Source organism: Sabethes cyaneus, chromosome 2, assembly GCF_943734655.1.
Source record: "Sabethes cyaneus chromosome 2, idSabCyanKW18_F2, whole genome shotgun sequence".
NCBI lineage: Eukaryota > Metazoa > Arthropoda > Insecta > Diptera > Culicidae > Sabethes > Sabethes cyaneus.
The window spans coordinates 245,092,718-245,111,938 of record NC_071354.1 but is presented as its reverse complement, the minus strand read 5'-3'; the positions used below and the strand labels follow the sequence as shown (position 1 = coordinate 245,111,938).

At 42.6% G+C, this 19,221-nt stretch overlaps 2 protein-coding genes across 6 annotated transcripts in view; one reads left to right on the top strand and one right to left on the bottom strand.

Moving 5' to 3' along the window:
- The window catches only part of LOC128738769 (uncharacterized), a 96,744-nt gene extending 78,643 nt beyond the window's left edge, over positions 1–18,101 (top strand). For 2 of the 5 annotated variants that reach the window (XM_053834123.1, XM_053834125.1), the window contains exons 11-19: positions 37–818; positions 989–1,056; positions 7,487–7,573; positions 7,635–7,926; positions 7,990–8,113; positions 15,621–16,295; positions 16,357–16,536; positions 17,242–17,483; positions 17,571–18,101. In XM_053834123.1, coding sequence (XP_053690098.1) covers positions 37–818; positions 989–1,056; positions 7,487–7,573; positions 7,635–7,926; positions 7,990–8,113; positions 15,621–16,295; positions 16,357–16,536; positions 17,242–17,483; positions 17,571–17,700 — 2,580 coding nt within the window. In that variant the 3' untranslated portion in view covers positions 17,701–18,101. The remainder of the gene's footprint in view (positions 1–36; positions 819–988; positions 1,057–7,486; positions 7,574–7,634; positions 7,927–7,989; positions 8,114–15,620; positions 16,296–16,356; positions 16,537–17,241; positions 17,484–17,570) is intronic. The other 3 variants (XM_053834126.1, XM_053834127.1, XM_053834128.1) reach the window with 3 other exon arrangements.
- LOC128738770 (uncharacterized) lies at positions 18,037–18,955 on the bottom strand. Its single transcript, XM_053834129.1, has 4 exons — positions 18,595–18,955; positions 18,407–18,530; positions 18,204–18,344; positions 18,037–18,143 (listed from the first exon to the last, which is right to left on the bottom strand). The coding sequence occupies exons 1-4, from the start codon at positions 18,621–18,623 to the stop codon at positions 18,063–18,065; spliced, it is 375 nt and encodes a 124-aa protein (XP_053690104.1). The 5' UTR covers positions 18,624–18,955; the 3' UTR covers positions 18,037–18,062.
- Between the last annotated feature and the right edge of the window lie 266 nt (positions 18,956–19,221).

The following is a 19,221-nucleotide window of genomic DNA, read 5'->3' as shown; positions in this document are numbered from 1 at the left end:
TTTTCCAGCAATGAGTAATAAAACTTTTACCAACAGACCAACGCAAAGGAAGCCCACTCTAGCAGCTCACTGTCGGAATCGGATGAATCCTACCTAAGTGATTACATTCAGAAGCACACCGTTCCGTTGCCCGATTTATCGGATACAACCGGATCCGGCCCGGAGGACGATCTAATATCGCTGAAATCGAACGCCACCGACGGTACCTGGGAGGAAAATTGGTTGTTCAAGAAGCGTAAACTAAAAACGACGGAATCCGCCATAGCAATGCTCGTGCCATCGCCGACCGAAGAAGTGAAAGCCCTGATCGGCGACAAAAATGCCGACGAGGTGAGCGATCTGTCCGAGGCCGGTTCCGATCTGGAGGATTACGATTCCGAAAGCAACAGCAAAGATTTGAACTTGTCGTCGAAAAGTTCGGCACCAAACACAGCAGGAACTACTAATACTACTACTACTACCAATGAGGACGCCGTGCAGGACAGTCTAGTCTCGATCAATTCGATCCCGTCCTGCGAGCCGATTCTCTCGGAGGCTAAAAACAGTCTGCTGTTATCGGAACAAGCTCAAGAACAACTAGCAGCGGACAGTAGCTTTGTGCACGATCTAATAAGTATGGAACCGTTCGTCGGGCACACGGAAACGGCCAATTCACGGCTGTTAGGTGAGGCCGAGTTTGTGAATAATAACAACAACAATGTTATGGAAGCAGCGAAAGTCGAAACGGATGACGTAAAACTGCTGCAGGAACGTATTCAGAATGCCCCGAAACAGTGTGATAGTGAGGGGAACGTCCTTTATCCAGTTGGAGTTGCTCGGTATGTTGAACAGTTTTAGTTTGATTTGAGTTCTGGAAATTCTAGCTTCCTAGCTTTCGCTTGTGCTTGTCATTTTTCACCGGGCAGTGTTTTTGGTGTTGTAGAAAAACAATTCCGAATCTGTGTATGATTGTTAAACAATTGTTCGTTTTGTCGTTTGAATTTTTCAGAACAATCACCAGCGGTGACCACACCGAAACCGCTGAATGCGACCGAAAAGAAATCCCAATAGATCGAGGTAAGCAAGTGTTTCAGTTTACCATTACCTATGTAGATAGGAAACCTGCTAGTTAGGTTGTACCAACAAGAGCGAAACTGCGATCGTTTTTTTAGAAAACTAAGGTTCATTAAATACACAACATGACAAACTAACTAATCCACTAGTAGTATTGCCGTCTCATTTTCGCCCTGTTTTAATTAATTCATAGACTGAAAAACAAAACACTCCAATGTCTAATTCATGTTAAACTTTTCATTTATTAATTACACAGCAAACACAACCATCGAACACACACGCACAAGTAGTTTACTCCCATCCGTAGAAGTAGATCTCGCAAATAATAGAACCCATCATAGTGTTAACAACCGTAATGAACCCAATAACAATACTAATCCTAACCAAGTAAGCAAGAAGAACATAGGCACAAAATTGTCCAGTACAACCGTGGAAAACTCTGCTCAGCTAGCCAATCAATATCCACAACCTCTTTCGCCGCATCCCATTGCGCTAACGATGACGGAAATCTTCGAGCGTAGCCTGAATCCATCGCTCACGTCCATTTCAGAGGAACCGCAGGACCAGCCGCAGGACCGATCGGCACTAACGTCGCCCCGATGGATCCTCTCGCCGGCGGACAGTTTCGTGACCGCAGACGAAAGCGGCGAGTACCGGAGCATGCCACCGAGCGGCGACACCAGTCTGGTGCTCGAGAGTCACAGCCAACAGCAATCGCTCGGATCGCTGGAATCGTCCACGTCGTACGAGTACAGTCGACATTACAACGAGGAGGGGCTGAGTTCCATCCAGCGGGGTCAAGAATCCGAGCCGGTTCTGTTCGATTCGTTGGAGAATGAAAGCCTAGAAGCTACGACACCTCCTTCGCCGGATTCGCTGCAGCTTACCAGTAGTTCGATTGCTGTTGAACCTTCTCAACAAGAATCATCTGAAAGGTCATTGTGTGAAGGAATAATTGAAGAAAAATCCGACGCTGCTGCTGTAGAGTCTGAGGACCGCAAACAAGTAGAGTTGTTGGAAACCAATAATGCTGTGACACCTAAAAGGCTTTCCTTAGCTGAAATACAGACTTTTATTGATGAGAAAAGTCAGGATATTTATCCGGCGGAACAAATAGTTGACATCACACCGCAGTGTCTTATTACGGAATCCAATTCGTCTCCGGAATTGTTAGAAGATGAGCGATCCTTCACTGCTGAAATAGGAGACATTTTGTTTGAACCATCAAATGAAACTATTACAGAAGACTCTTCCTCCGCAACCATCAAGTCTGCACTCGAAACGATGCAACAGCTTGTTTGTGAGAAAACTCCTGTATCTGGATGTTCTCTAGAATTATTAGAGGATGAAGAACCGCCAACTAATGAAATGCAAGGTTCAGATGAAACGGAGATATTGATTGATATAAAAAAGGAAGAACAAACAGCTACGCCTCAGAAGCCGAGGTCCTCAGAATTGGTAGAAACTAGTGAAACGCAATCCGAAACAAAACCGGAAGTCTTAGTTGATCAAGAAAGTGAGGAAGTTGCTGCTTCCCTTTTAGCTGAGAAAACAAGTGATGCTTCGTTGCAACATTCTCCTCCTGAGGGAGGGTGTGATTCTCAGTCTTGTGAACAATTAGAAGCCGATAAGGCACTAACTACTGGAACAGAAGTGTCAAACGAACCAATTTTAGAAAAGATTTGCTCAACCGATGCCTCGCAACCGGAATTATTAGAGGAAGATACGCCTTTTACTTCTGAAATACAACAGGTTTTGTATGAAAAAGAAGGTCAAGAACATATTACAGAAGACTCTTCCGCTGCAATTAAGTCTGCACTCGCCACGATTCAACATCTCGTTTCTGAGAAAGTCCCTGAACCTGAATTTTCTCCAGAATTATTAGGAAATGACAAACCACAAACTGACGAAAAGCTAGTGTTAGTTGAAACGGAGCCGTTGGTCGATATAAGAAAAGAAGAACAAATTTCTCAGGAAGCGAGTTCTTCAGAATTGGTAGAAACTGGTGAAACGCAATCCGAAATAACACCAAAAGTCATAGTTGATCAAGCAAGTCAGGAGATTGCGCAGCAATCTTCCCCCTTAGCTGATACAATAATTGACGCTTTGCAGCAACATTCTTCTGCTGAGGGAGGGTGTGAGTCCCAATCTTCTGAACCATTAGAAACCGATAAGGCACTAACTACTGGAACAGAAGTGTTAAGCGAACCAATTTTAGAAAAGATTTGCTCAACTGATGCCTCGCCACTGGAATTGTTAGAGGAAGATACGTCTTTCACTTCTGAAATACAACAGATTTTGTATGAAAAAGAAGGCCAGGAACACATTACGGAAGACTCTTCCGCCGCAATCAAGTCTGCACTCGCAACGATTCAACTCATTGCTTCTGATAAAGCCCCTGAACCTGAAGCTTTTTCAGAATTATTGGGAAATGAAAAACCACAAACTAATGAAATGCAAGCCTCGGATGAAACGGAGGCATTGGTTGATGTAAGAGAAAAGGAACAAATAGCTGCAACAGAAGCAAAGTCTCCAGAAATGGTGGAAACTGGAAAACCTCTGATTAGTGAAGTTTCGGTTGATGAAGAAAGTCAGCAAATTGCTGAACAAATTCCTACCATAACAGAAACAATCATTGACGCTTCGCAGCAACATTCTTCTTCTGAGGGAGGGTGTGAATCCCAGCCTTCTTCAGAAGTACTAGAAGCGGGCGCACCGTTGATCGAAACAAATTCGGAAAAGTCCTGTCCAACTGAGCGCGAGGTTGACTCCTCACAGCAGCGTCTTATTGCTGAAACAGATTTGCTCTCGGAATTGTTGGAAGAGGAAGATAGACCTTTTACTTCTGAAATACAGCAGATTTTGTATGAAAAAGAAAGTCAAAACGTTACGGAAGACTCTTCTGCCGCCGCAATCAAGTCTGCACTCGCGACGATTCAACTCATTGCTTCTGAGAAAGCGTCTGAAACTGAGACATTAGTTGACATAAGAGAAAATGAACCAACGGATGCTTCTCTAGAAGCGAGGTCTCCGGAATTGCTAGAATATGAAAGACCTTCAACTAGTGAAACGGAAGAAAAAACAGAACGCTTGGTTGATCAAACAAGTCAGAAAGTTGCTGAACAAACTCCTCCCTTAACAGAGATAATAACTGACGCTTCGGTGCAATATTCTCCTTCTGAGGGAGGGTGTGAGTCCCAGCCTTCTGAACCATTAGAAGCCGATAGGGCACAGACTATCGGAATTTCAGAAAAGTCCACATCAACTGAACAAACCGTTGATGTTTCACAGCAGTGTCTTTCTACCGCATCTGATTCGCAACCGGAATTGCTGGAGGAAGAGAGATCTTTTACTGCTGAAATAGAAGAAATTTTGTATGAAAATGAAAGTCAAAACGTGCCGGAAGACTCTTCTGCCACCGCAATCAAGTCGGCACTCGCGACGATTCAACTCATTGTTTCTGAGAAAGCTTCCGAAGCTGAAATTTCTCCAAAATTATTAGAGAATGATAAATCACAGGCTGATGAAAAACAAACCACGGATGAAACGAAGGCAGAAGGGGAACAAACAGCTGCTTCTTTAGAAGCGAAGTCTCCAGAATTGGTGGAAACTGAAAAACCTTTGATTGGTGAAATGCAAATGGAAGAGAAAACAGAAGTCTTAGAAACAATAATTGACCCTTCGCTGCAACAGTCTCCTTCTGAGGGAGGGTGTGAGTCCCAGTTTTCTGAACCCTTAGAAGCCAATAAGGCACTAACTGGAATAGAAGCGGTAAATGAACCACTTTCAGAGTGTCTTTCTACCGCATCTGATTCGCAGCCGGAATTGCTGGAAGAAGAGAAGTCATTTACTGCTGAAATAGAAGAGATTTTGTATGAAAAAGGAAGTCAAACTGTTACAGAAGACTCTTCTTCCGCAATCAAATCGGCTCTCGCAACAATTCAACATCTTAATTCGGAGAAAGCTTCTGCGTCTAGATTATCTCCAGAATTGTTAGCAACTGACAAACCGCAGACTAATGAAGTGCAAGCCTCAAATGAGACAAATAAAGCGGAAGAATCTTGCACTGAACAACAAACAACCAGTTCTAGGAAAGCGTCTCCAGAATTGGTAGGAATTGAAAAACATCTCACCGGTGAAGCGCAATCGGAAACAAAACCAGAAGACTTGGTTGATCAAGAAGGTCCCTCTTTAACCGAGACAACGCTTGTCACTTCGCCGCAACATTCTCCTTCTGAGGGAGGGTGTGACTCACACTCTTCATCGAAACTATTAGAAACTGAAACGCCACTGGCTGCGGATTCAGTTTCGAAAGAAATCGGTGAAATCAATTCTTCCCCGGTTGTCGAAAATCAAAACGTGGAACCTTCAGTTGCCGAACAAGCAGCCTCCACTGAAACGGAGATGTTTGTTGAACAACAAAATGAGGGATTGTTAGAAAAAACGTCTCCATCAAGACTGCCCGATTCTACTCCAGAATTAATAGATGTCAGCAGTCTTCCAGCTGCCGAAAAAGAAATCACAAGCGAACCACAGATATCTGTTGAGCAAAAAATTGAGAAAGTTGAAGATGATCAAAAACCTCAAGAGTTTTGTGAAGAACCATACTCTAGAGAACCGCTGGTTGAGGTTGCGCAGCAACATTCTTCCGAGAAAGAGTGTGAATCTGATTCTTCTCCAAACCTGTTGGAAGCCTTGAGCAATCAACAGAATGAGCAAATTTCGGCAGAATCAACCTCCACAACGGAGACAGTTCCTGCACTTAAGGAAGAGCTATTAGAAGCCGATAAACTTTCAACTACTAAACCACCGATTTTAGTTGAGCAGGAAAGTCAAGACCAATTCTTCTCCTTAACTGAGCAAATTTATGATGCTTCGCAGCAACTTCCTGCTTCTCAGGTAATCGTTACGCCAGAGACTTCTCCGGAAGTCTTGAAAATCGAAAAACTTGTGACTGCTGAAAGTTCAACCGTGAACGTTGAGCAGCAAAATGAGCCGGAAGGTTCTCCTCCAGACTTACCAACTGAAAATCAAGCTGAAGAGGCAGAGACTTCAGCCGACCAACAAAGCGAGGAAATTTCCGAAGAATCATCCTATTCGACTGAACGGATTGGACATCCTGTAGAGCAATCGATTGTGCCCAAGGAACCAGCTGAAAGCGGTGTCTGTTCGGATCACGAGATCCAACTTGACGAATCAAACAATCCGGAAATAAGTAAAGAATCGCTCTCTCTTTGGCTTTCAGAAGAATCGGCCTCTCTCGACGAAGCAAGCGTGGAATTCCCTGCGGATAACCTTCCAACAGATTCCAAAGAAGTCGAAGCTGAGTCATTCGCGCAAGACACAGACAATACGCTGCATGCTTCAGTGCCTGACTTAACCGAATCGTCCAGTCCGGAAGCGGACACATCAACGGAAGCGATAGCCGGATCCATCGATAGACTTTCAAGTCCCGAAGAATTCGACCCCATCGCTTTGGTTGCAGAACAACCAGCCACCGGCCCGGTTCCAATTTCCGTTGTAACCCAGCAGATGCGGCAATACTGCGAAGAACTTAAAGGAATTCTTCATCCCCAAGATCAATCACCGCAAAACATAGAGTTAACCGAACCAATCAGCCTAGAGGAAGCCATCGAAGCTACAGAATTTCTAATGCCACTCGAAGCATACGAACTGAAAACCGCTGAATACAATCAAAACTTACGCTCTATAGACTACGTAGAGGAAAACTTTCCCGTAGGGGAGGATGTTGAGTGTATTGTCACGGAAGTACAAGCCACTGCTTGTGATGTATTGAATGTTAGTCCAAGTGTTGAAGAACACTCGGTAAATGAAGCACTTTTGGTAGAACTGACGGCAACTCCGGAACCAATTTCATCGCAAAGCTATGAAAGACAAATAACTTCAACCGTAGAAGAGTTAGAATCTAATCATGAAACTCCTGTTGAAGCTGAAGCCGCTGAACTTCAACCCGAACCTAATCCTTCAGATCAACTTAACAACGACGAGCTTTCCGAGTATCAAGTGGAAGCACCTGAGCTTCCAAAAGATCTTCTAGCCGATCAAACCCCTCCTGATCAGTCACTCGACCTCGCTTTCTCGGCGAGTCAAGCCGAACCGTCGGAAATACCGTCCAGAGATAGTAGCATCGATACCCGGGAACACGAGCCTCTATCGTTCTCGTCGGAACAGCAGATAGACGACATCTCCGCTCCGTCGTTCAATCCGAGCGATTCGGAACTGTCATCGCTTTCCTTCTCCATGCCAACGGTTTGTGTTTTGATTAACAGCAACACCACCACCACTAATCTTCCCTCAGCCGATACTAACAACAACACTGCGAGTGACCTGCATGATCAACCCCAAAGTTTCGTATCGGAAACCTCTCTTGAAATAGCCGATCACGATTTACCAGAATACCCAAAACTTTCAGCACCAGCCCCTGAGCTAAACAATGGACACGATTCCAACAGCCACGAACCCATCGACGACGGTCGCAACGATGAAGGTTTAATACCCGGTAAGTCTGCTAAATTCATTGATTTAATTTGAATAATTAGCATCGAACATCCTTCTGCCAGGGTCAATTGCAGAGCGAGAACATCTAAAATGGCAAAACGCTTCACCGATTGCCAACAATCCGTACTCACCGGACATCCTGCAGAAGAGGCTGTCCGATTCACATCAACGTTCTAGCTTCGCCGACTTCGATCGACTGGCAGGCAAAGATCTTTCAGCTGTCACTTTAGACAGCCAACCTGCTGCTGATGCTGCACTTGAAATCGAAGAGTCCGAAGAGAGCAAAGCAAGCTGTGCGGAAACAAATCGCTCGTTGCAATCCGTGGTTGGTGGCAATCCAACTCCATACACTAGGTAATTTATGATATTATCCACTTCCAACAGTCAAATAATATTAATTTTCCCTCTCACGCACAGGTACGGTCGAGATTACTACATAAACGATGCCAAACGTGCCTCCGGATCGCGCAAACATTCGACGAATGTGCCACCGCCTCCGGCGCAGGCGCCAGCGCCAACTCACAGCACCGACGATGAGAAAGTGAGTCACCCTAGTTTTTATCCCTCATCCAGTTCCTATATCATGGATAAGTTTCTCAACAACAACCACAACCAGAACAACAACAACACCAGTGATAGTTTATCTGAAATCAGCCCAAGATCATCCACAGCTAGTTCACCGTTATTCACGCTGCCGCCACCACCGGCACTGCGGTCGTCGTCCACGCGAAGCCTCCCGCGAAACCGTCGTTCCTCCCCGCGGCCCGCCTCCGTCGATCTGGGCTACTTCACCAAAAGCTCTTCCATCGCGGACAGCAGTGACAATGATATCCCAGCGAACATAATTGCCCAATTCGAGCAGGAAATGCTTCACAGTAATTTCAAACGTGACAGTTTTCGGGCGAAAAATGCTTCCACGCGTCATTTCGTTCTTAATCCTATCTTCGATGAAGGTGCCAATTCGGCAGTGTCCTCCCAAAGCCCAGTCGAACACGATCGAACCCTTCCGCGAACCAATCGAAGCATTTCGACAGATCCGCTTAGCTTACCGACCTCCCCTGCTCCTGTAGTAGAAACCATCTTCACCGATCTGGGAACCTTACGTCGTAGCACTAGTTTACGAAACCGAAAGGATAGTTTTCCCCATCGGAACGAATATTAGCAAAAAAAAAAAATGGTAGTAAAAAGGTGGTGGTAACAGCAGATGTGGGTCCCTGCTGGTAGAAGAAACCTAAACGTGCCAAATCTAAAGGTGCAAGCGATAATTTTACGTTAAATTTATTCTATACTCGCATTACGGTATAAACACATTTAAAGTTAATAAATATTCACCCATAAATCACTGATTGCCTGATGTTATTAGAAGAACAGTTGGTGAAGAATGAAAGCAAATTTTACATAGAAACCTCAGCGTGTTCTCGTCACAAAAACAGTACACATGCACACTGTACCTACAACCAAAACATTTAACATTACTGGATAACCGCCGGTAAGTCCATCTTTACAAAGCTTTTTACAACCGCAAATCGAAGCCAATAACGCCAATTTACTATATATGTTTAATCTAAGACCTCCGTACCCCCGTAGTTGTTGTCAGTCTGTAGAGTAGAACATTCCAGGTGGCGGTACGAACCTACCCTACATACATAGACGGATTAAACTCATTTCTTTTTATTTGTTTCGGTCGTTGATTAGTGAATACTCCCCACAAGCTTACATGTATCATAATACTACAAGCAAGTATACCAATCGACATGCCAAATTCATATGCAAAATTTGACTTTTAGTTCTTCCCGAAAAAAAAACAATTGTCTTCTAATAATACTAACCAGCCGATTTTCACACAAAACTACAACAGCATTAGCATAAAATGTTTACAATTTTTGTTGGTACTTTTAAAGCTTAATTGGTGAATAATGAAAAGACGATATAGTATGACTAGCAATCACTGGGAATCCTTCCTAATCTTGATTAGTATTTTACCCATAACCAGTATTTTACCCTCAGCACTTCTTAAAAGATCATCAACTACCAATGATGACCAAAGCAGGGGTGACAGAGCCCCTCCTTGCGGGCAACCTTTGGTTGCAGTATGCGTTTTTGCCAGCCCTCCCAGCTCCGAGCTCCGTGATTTGCCTATGTGTGAGCATATTGTGGATCGATTCGACTATACAGTTTTCAAATTGTCTGTTTTTCATTGCATTTGCCATTGATAAGTAAGATGCGTTGTCAAAGGCCCCTTCAATATCGAAAAACGCACCTAAGGCTGTTTCTTTCGATACAAGAAAAACGTCTCAATGACCAATGCACATGTATTCCATTCGGATTGAATCGCTGCAGAATTCGCCATCTGTCAGCAACGGGATTATTATTTTTACTCTGTATGAGTCTTCTGAGTCTCGTCATCAAATGACGCGCTTTGTAGGAAGAAAGTATGGAGAATTTCTGGACGCGGAGCATCCAGAGCAACGAGTCACGCTCCTTCCCATAGTGGTAAGCTAGGGGCAACTTTCTTTAATCAGTCCGAGGTTTCCTGGTCTTTACAAGAAAGAACCAGGTACCCAAGCTTGTACTAACAGTTAAAGAATTTGGATTTATTTGCTCGTTTCGAACGGGATGGGTGGTTTGCTTTCGCACGCCTTGTCCCACTCACTCTCGGGGGCATAGACTGCTCTTCTGTTGATTGGGGATTGGATTTTCTCCACTGGCTGCTAGACAGATCCGATTCTCTTTGTCTTTTACCTGCCACAGAATCAGAGTTGCACTCCTGTCTCCTTTGTAGGAAACCCACAGGCAAGCAGACTCTTAATTTTCCTTTTCTGTGGATAGACGAGTAACAGGATTGAATGTCTACTATTTTCCGACAGAAAGGGCTGCCGGAACCCCGTGTTTTTTATCAATATTCTCCATGTAAATCCCACGAGTCGCACGGTAAGAGATGGTCCAGTGCATCAGTGACCGGCTTAATGCAGCAAGGGCAAATTAGTGACACTCCACAGGCTCCGTTTGCGGCTCGGTAATTATTAAACCTCCACGAACATTCATCCCTCGGCACGAGGACGCATGACACCTTGGTTTAGGAATTTATTCATTAATTCTTACACCATGGATAACAGCTACTACAACCATCCCCCTTTTAGGAGCTTCGAACCCTCCGCTCTGGTTCACGGTAGTAACAGGTTCGTTCGGACAAGCTACTACAGAGATCCGTCATTTGCAGGCGGAGTGGTTGATCCAGATCCCTCTTGCGGGGAACCGTACGAACCTTCGCAGCCGTTGCCGATATGACAGGTGGTTCCGGGCCTTCCTCGGGAGGTTTACAGAATCCCTTAAACGCAAGTCGGCCGGTCCTCGGCCAACCTGGCGCATACGAGCCTAGCTCAACATAAAGTCGCCAAGCAGAGGGTCTAGGTCCAACGCCAGTTCAATGGTATTCCATTTGATGGTCAGGTAAACCCTGACTTATTCTGGTTAATTTTTACGTGTTCACAGTGTTCTAGAAAGCTGTTTATCTTGATAAAATCAACGTTTCTGTAGAACATAATTATATGTTATTTTATAAAGTTTCGGAGATTTTGAGCTTTTTTGGTGAAAAATAGTACTTTTTGAGCTTAAATATTTCCCAAGGTAGTAAATGGATAGAAAAAGAGGAAAACGCGAGAAAAAAAGGAATAAAAACGGCATGAAAAATGAAAAACGAAAGAAAAAACGTTGCAGGAGTTTACCTAAAAAGAACAAGTTGAAGGCGTTATCAGTTTTCTCAACAGGCCGACCTTTCCGATCAAACCGGAGTCCTCGAACGCTAAATCGAGCCAGAAGGTAACGATGCCTACTCTCACGCGAGCGAGTATGAGAAGCATAGCGTTCAATGCTTACGCCACGTACGCAAGCGTAAGACAAACGGCCGCAGTTGCTGTGTGCAGACATTTTACTGCCTACACAATCGCGAACGCACAGCTTCATAGTGTCTTTCTGCATAGCCCACTCGTGAGCAAATAGCTGCCCTTGAGGATTAGGGGTGCACTGGGATACCGATTTTGCATTACTTTTTCTTTTTTTTTTCTTGTTCTTCGCTGTCGAATCTACTACAGGTGGGAGTGCGAGCCCTCGGGAGGTATCAGCAGCTCGGGTTGCAATGCCGGACGAGAACGACGACCATGGCTGTTAACTAAATACACACTCGAGAAAATCGCAGTACATGAATGAATAAAAACGAAAGCCCGAAAGAGATGCTAATGCCAGCGTGTTAGTTAGAACGAGTACGCGTGTGTCAGAAAATTAAACTACACGAGTGAGGGTTTCGCAACACACACAACATTCGCTTTAGCTATCTGCTCCTTCAAAGCGTTCAAGGGCCGCTGGAGTTCCGTTTTCATACAGCTTCGGCTTGACTGCTTCCCAAAGAAGATCTTCTAGTTCCAAGAACATCTGGACCGCAAAGTTCCACGTAGGCCAGTTCTCGGCCTTCGGCCTAGCAGAAGTCGTATGGACGGCGGACTTGACGAGCTGCAAATCAGGATCGGTGCAGAATCCCCTCCGCCTAGATGAGAATTTGTCGTTGGAGTGGTGATATTGTTTTGAAAATAGTTTGAAGCTTGATTTCACTGGTGCTGGGCCTATAAGCACGAGTAAGCAGTGAGATTATTTTTACTTCTGCCATCACAATCAGAAGCTATCTTTGTACAATCCGGGGCAGAGCTCAAAGGGAAAATGAAACAAAAAACCTAGGAGACTAGAAGGGAAAAAATTGAGTTAAAAGAGAGAAAAATCACAACAAAAATCGGGAAAAACTTGACAAAGAAGGAGCAAAAAATGGATAGAAGAAGAGAAAATACTGGAAAATAGAAGGAGAAAAATATAAGGGTCAGTCCCGGCGTAGTGGTGAGCATTCACGCCTCTCACACCGAGGACCTGGATTCAAATCACAATCCCGCAGAAGTCACGAATGGCCCAAGCTGGTTAAAGTGACTGTAAATCAAACAAACAAAAAATAAAACGGAAGATAAAAGATAGAAAAGGAAAAAGTAGAAACAAAGCAGAAAATAAAAAATAACGAGACAGGCAAAGCAGAAAAACTAACCTGAAACCAAGGAAAAACGGAAGAAAAACGACGAAAAATGGAACAGAGGAAAATCTGGACGCTGGAAACTGGTGAAAAACGGAACAGCAACGAAAAAAAGGAAACAGTGGGCAAAAAAGGAAAAACGAGACGAGAAAAGAAAGAGCGAACAGAAAAACAAAAAAAAGAATTGCGAGAAAGCAAAGGGATAGATGAAATAAAGAAAACGGGAAAAAATGGTATATAAAAGAAGAAAGATGGGACAAAAGAGGGGAAAATGAAATAGGAAAAGAAGAAAAGAAAAATAGGAAAAAAGAATGAAAGAATGAGAAAAAACGAACCGGAAAATAAAAGTAAAACCGGAGAGAAAAGGGACAAACGAGTCAAAAATGAATTAACATAACAGAAAAGACGGAAAAACGGGGCACCAAAGAGTGGAAAAGACGAAAAACGGAAAAAAATAAAAAACGAATGAAAAACAGCACTTGAAATAAAAAAAATGGGACAGGAAACAAAGAAAAACGAAACATCGAAGCAGACAACATGAGACGGAAAAAAGGAAAACGAGAAATATAGACTAAAAACAGAAGGAAAATGAAAGCAAAAAAAATCTGATCCATGAATTGATTGAATCTATTTTATAAAACGAATCGAAGTCACACTAAACCAAACAGTAAATAAATTTTCATGATCTGTTTCAACGTTGAATAGTGCTTCTCCTCTGGTAATCGGTAGACGGTACGCGCGAGATTTCAAAAAGCTGAAAAATTTGCGCAAAACTTTCCTGCAGTTCCAAAAGAAGAACACTGATAAAGCATTTACAAGCTGCAGACGTTTTGGAAGTGGCAGAAAATGTCGTCCGCAACGGCGAAAAGTTGAACTTTTTCCTCGTTGCCTGTGTTATTATGGTATTAAATGAGCAAGAAAATATAATAAACTCATAAATCGCTGTGTGAGCTTTAAAAGGACCGATTGTTTGATTATCATAACTCTAGCTTGCAATTAACTTGCACTAATGCACCTAACTAATGCGGACCAGCCGGAAAGCCTCAGCAGCTATGCGATCGACGAAGCCGTTCGTGTATGATCGTGAGTCACGATGAAATACCAGTCCAGGTGGCCAACTGCAAGTGACGTGGCATAAATCTGGTCGTTTTGTTGTCGCGAGCAGCACATTTCCTGCCAATTCCCGAACTTCAGCAGCCAGATATTCCATCACGGCAGCGAGACGAGTGCTCCAGCTCCAACATGCTCAGCATACTTTCCTTTCCTCAGCAGCCGATGAACACGACCAACTTACGATAATGTGCACCGTAAGGCAAACAATGTTTTAAATACAATCTATAAAATTATGCCACTGATGTGACTCGAAAGCTGCCTGCCCGATGTGTCGCAAGCTAGCTGCTTGCCGATGTGTCGCCAACGAAAGCCGCTGTCCGAATGACGATGCGCAGTAAAAGGCATAGCAGCCAAAACCATATCGTTCACTGGCGGATGACTCGATGGATTCTTCGGTTTGTTGGCGTCTCGCTTGGTGAATTTGGATGTCTTCGTTGCCTTATCCTGGGAAGCAGCAACAGCTGAAGCTCAACTATTTTCGATCAGATTTTATAGCGCTTAAATTAAATACAATCAAAAGGAAGCTTAACCAGTAGTTCATATCGTATATATTTCTGTCATCCGTACTAGGGAAGCACTGACGTGGAAAGGCAAAAATATGAAAATAATTCAATTTTTCAATTACGCGCATTAAAAATTAATAGTTTTCTATATTTTCAATGTTTTTCAAATCGATTTTCCGATCAATTGGTGTAAATATCTTGGAAATCTATTGAAAATTGACTGAATTATAAGCCGATGCGTGAAAACGCATTTCCACTTTGATGACGTCATTTCCAACAACCAATCACGAAGCGAAAATTCTGGTAAAACATAGGTTCATTATTTTCAATTTTTCAATAGTTCAACATCAAGAATCCATACTTTTCTTCATTTGGGTCAATTCTTAGAAGATTTTCCAATCGATTGGTGTAAGAATATTGAAAATCGTTCGAGAAACAATTAAGCTATTAGCGTTCAAACCTGACCACTTTTCGAGAAAGATTTTTTGGAATTACCCCCTATACCAGCTACCTTCCTGAAAGACGTAGTCCTACATCAAAAATGACACAGAAGAGGAGAAAGCGAAACAAAACGTGGAAAAACGGGACTGAAAAAACCGGAATAGGAAAGAGATAAAATGTGTGAAAGAATAAGACGAAAAATGCTCAAGCTTCAAGTAAACCTTGGTGTCCAATTTCGTATCCATGTCCACTTTGAAGCAAATTTCATTTCAAATGCAATTCCGAGTCAAATCTTAAGTCCAATTTAAGAGCTCCAATTTTAAGTTCAACTTCAAGTTCAACCTAAAATCCAATTTCAAGTTAGATTTCACCTTTAATTTCCAATTCATTTCCAAGTCTAATTCAACAACAATTTAGAATAAAAGTTTCAAATTCTGTGTTAAGTTTGGCTCCTTGTCTAATTTTAGGTAAAATTTCCAGTTCAAATAATTCTAAATTATTTGGTGAATTTCCATTTCAATATGAAGTAAAGCTTCAAACTCAAATTAGTCCAAATACAAGTCTAATTTAAAATCCTATTTCAAAGCCTGTTTCAAGTCAAATTTCAACTATTATTTCTAGTCCACTTTCACGTCTAATTTATAGTCCGATTACGACTTCATTAGAATAAGTACCAAAATTAGCATTTCAAACTTGAATGTCATAGAATACTTCCTTCCTTCTCAGTAATTTAGATGTTAAACAGACACAAATTTGATTTTCAAATTACAGAGAGGAAGTCCTCATATTCTCAAAAATTCTATCCTGAATATCGATATAATAATAAATTTTGTTATTCTCAAATAATTCCAATGACTAATCGAAACATACTAACCAAACACACAATCAAAATTTTCCATCAAATAACATTTCCAATATTCTGTCAGTCTCTTTTCCTCTCGCAAACACAGGATCAACGAGTAAGTGACCGAATTGCATCCGGGTCTGGTGTGACTTCCAGCGACTTCACTCCCCTCGGTAGCTACGAACAAGTGACACCTGTCAAACGGATCGAGGACATTTTCCTCACTGATGATGTGCTGGAGGACACTCTTTCGAAGAAAGGTCAAAACGCTGCAGCTGCAGAGGAACCCATCACCCCTCAGTCGCTGGAATCCTTCTCGGAGATAAGTACGAACTCGCGAGCTGACGAGAGTCTTACCTACAGTGAAGATTCGGACATCACTCGAATCTACGAGATTGGCACCGGAGAAACGAAACTAATTCCCGGTCACACGAAGACGTCTGCTGCTAGCAGCAATGGCCAACAGGTGGTGGTCGACAATGAGGTGGTCTCCGAGGAAATTCTTGAGATTATTCCACAAATCAGTGGTCACCTTCAGACTGAGGGCATTGAAACCGTGCGGGATCAACGTTCTCCGAGCCCTTCCATCGATCGGAGTCACCTCATTAAACCACGCTACGTGAAAATGAAACAACTTTCGCCGGAAACCATCCGGTTTTTCTCACCGAAGAAAGCATTCACACCCGGCGGTAGCAATCTAACGAGTACCTCTCCTCTGTCCAAATCAGTAACGGATTTCAGTGACCTATCCAATCAGGTGTGGTTTTTTCTCAAACATCAAATTTGATTTAGGAAGTGACTTGACCCATTTGTTTCAGCATTCCAACCAATACCACTCCACGCTGCACATTGATTTTCCGGCCTCGCGCAGCATGGCATCCCACGAGTTTACCATCGAGAAGGAGGTGATGGAAGTTCTGCCCTCGGTTAAGGAACTTGCCAAGTGCTACATCAAACCAGCAGTTTCAGAGGTACCAAAACCAATCCTAAGGCCACGGGTAAGTTAGCAAGCACTCATTTGTACCGTGTTTTAGCATTACACACTCGGGAAGAAAAACTGTTTCCAATTACCGCCAGCAAAAGTTTGTAGAAGGGTAATTCGCAGCAGTTTTCGTGTTGTGCGAGTGAATAAATGTGCGTTTAGATTTTGGCATCGTAGAAGATAAACATAAATGCATGCACAGCAATTTGTTACTTTTTCTTTTGTTTTTCAAATGATTCCGATTTCAATTTATCTGTGTACGTGTGCGTGAGTGTGAGGCTTTCTTAAATTATGTTTTTTGATAATAGCCTATTTTAATTTTTTTCACGCCCGCAACGCTATATGTATTTTCAAAACCATGAATTTTCGACAAACAATAAAATAAACTGTAGGTCAAGCTACGGAAGGTAATTTTTCTCCTTTTGATTTCTGCTTCAATTATGCAATTAGATAAATGTATTGAATCCAATTCACCCTATATTCGAACACGATAAGACTAACATAATGATCCAGCAATCTTCACCAAACTACGAACGAAGCACGGAGCACATTACAATCTACACAGCATTACGAAAAACCCTCGTTGTTGTCACTAAACGCTTGAAACACGGACTGAGAAATCCCCGCCATTTCATTTCTGCTTGTTAGGCCTGTTGTTAAATGTTTTTCCTATCATTCTGTAGCTTTTTTTTGGGTTAACAAACCTCTTTTAACCATTCAGGATTTCATTCGTCAATCATCGTCGGCAATTAACGAGGAAAGTCAGTCGGAATCGCCGCAAAACGGTGTGGACAACAGCCGACGCATGTATCAAAGCACCGGCAGTATCAATGCGGCCGAAGAGATCCGCGAAATTCGTCGACTAAACATAGAAGTCTACAATCAACCAAATTTCATCCCGATGGCTCCGGGGCACAGCATCACTGCTCGCAGTTTGTCCAAGCAGATTCGAGAGGAGTTGAAGTGAGCGTTCAGCGGGCATTGTTTTCAATGACAATTTCAACCACTGCACTGTCAGCCACTAACTAACATATTTCCATTTTCTTTTAGAACAAATGCTACTGATGATCACAAGGTGCACGGTGGCCACGCCAGCCCCGAACGACCCAGCAGTCCCGTTTTCGAACCTGGCCATCTCCGTAGCAGTATTCAGTTTTTTGAAAATCTGAAAAACAAATAGGTCACCACTCGTTGGAGAACAGCAACTAACTTCCGAAGTGCCATTATTATTCCTTATGAAATGATACCAAATTTTACAGTTGTAAGAGGGTCCAGTCCGGTCCTAGGCGGCAGTAGCAAGCAAGTATTTATTTTTCAATTCCATTTTCACACCCCAAACATCCCCGAAGGGGAGTTTGAACGTACCTACAATCTGAGCTGTTAGGAGGTTAAGCCGCTTGCAAAGCAGTGTTTTCTAATTTTTGTTTTGGTCATATTTCGTGCTTTTGTTCTTGAAGCAACACCAAAAAAAACTTTCTTTTCGTGAAGAAAAACAAAACACAAACGATAATTTACATCCGAAACTCTAGTAACAAAAAACACTTAACCACGATTCCTACTTAATCGTAACATAAAACAGGCTCTAAACGAGTTCAGTCGAACGTCAATTTCACCTTCCTCCAGCTGGAATTGGAAATCAAAAATCAATACCAATTTAAACACCAATCAACGGAACTCTCACACCTCATCGAACTTATAAATTTCCTGATAGCACGACGGTGAAACGCATTCCCGCACGCAGCGCGTCTTCTGGATACCGTCCGCGAAGCTGGAACACCGTGCGCTCTGGTCGCAGGCAGATTCGAATTCCCGGAAAGCAAGCTCCTGAAATATTTCAACCCAGGTTTTTTGTTCCGGTTACGGGAAATTTGTTTTTCACTCCTTACGTTCTTGCTCGTTTCCTTGTAGTCGTACTCGGGAAATTGAAAGACCACCTTTCCGTTGTCGGAAAGCGCTAAGGGCAGCAAAAATATCACATACAACAGACTTCTGTTCAACATTTTAGCAGAACTAAAAGAAATTATTTTTACGACAGTAAGTGTTGCTTTCCGGCAAAACAGACTGTATTTGTCACCTGCCACTTTTCAACGCTGTATTGCGCATGCTTGTGCCGTATCCTTTTTCTACCTGCACTCCAAGAATCTGTTCGTTAGGGTGACGATTAGAAGGACCAACTTCGTTTTTAACGAAAAGCCTGTATAAACATTTTATAACCTCTAAACAATCATCTGCAGAAAATTTAATTCCAACCTGGTTCTGTAATTCCTAATATATATTTTAATGCCAAATAACTGGAAATTCGGCAGAAACTGGAGGCCCAAGTTACTTCCGATCTTTTCGAACATTGATTACTTTAAAGGTTGTAAGCCTTGACCATCGCAAGCTCCACCATAAAATAAAACAAATCATGAAAATATTAACAAGTTTAGAGGCATAATATTATAGGGAAACTAATTTCCATAACCACGAAAGTTCTTGAGAAAGAAAATTAAAAAAAAACTATTTTCTGTTTTCACATTGACATATATTAATTTTACTAATTTTTCTTGTTCGTCAATTCCTAATATTATTTCTATGTTACATGACATGGAGTTGATTGTTCAAACCTAGGACAGGACCAAAGTAAATTGATATATACCAGGTATGTGACCATCGAGGGTTGCATTAGTGTGTGTAGAAAGAAGAAGAAATAGTTCTGAAA

Bases quoted from the DNA above. Each gene is read 5' to 3' on its own strand.
- LOC128738770 (XM_053834129.1), bottom strand. From the start codon at position 18,623: ATGCGCAATACAGCGTTGAAAAGTGGCAG. The intron at 18,345-18,406 runs GTAAGGAGTGAA...GAAATATTTCAG, and splicing joins ACAAGGAAACGAGCAAGAAC to GAGCTTGCTTTCCGGGAATT. The intron at 18,144-18,203 runs GTGTGAGAGTTC...TTCCAATTCCAG, and splicing joins AAATTTATAAGTTCGATGAG to CTGGAGGAAGGTGAAATTGA.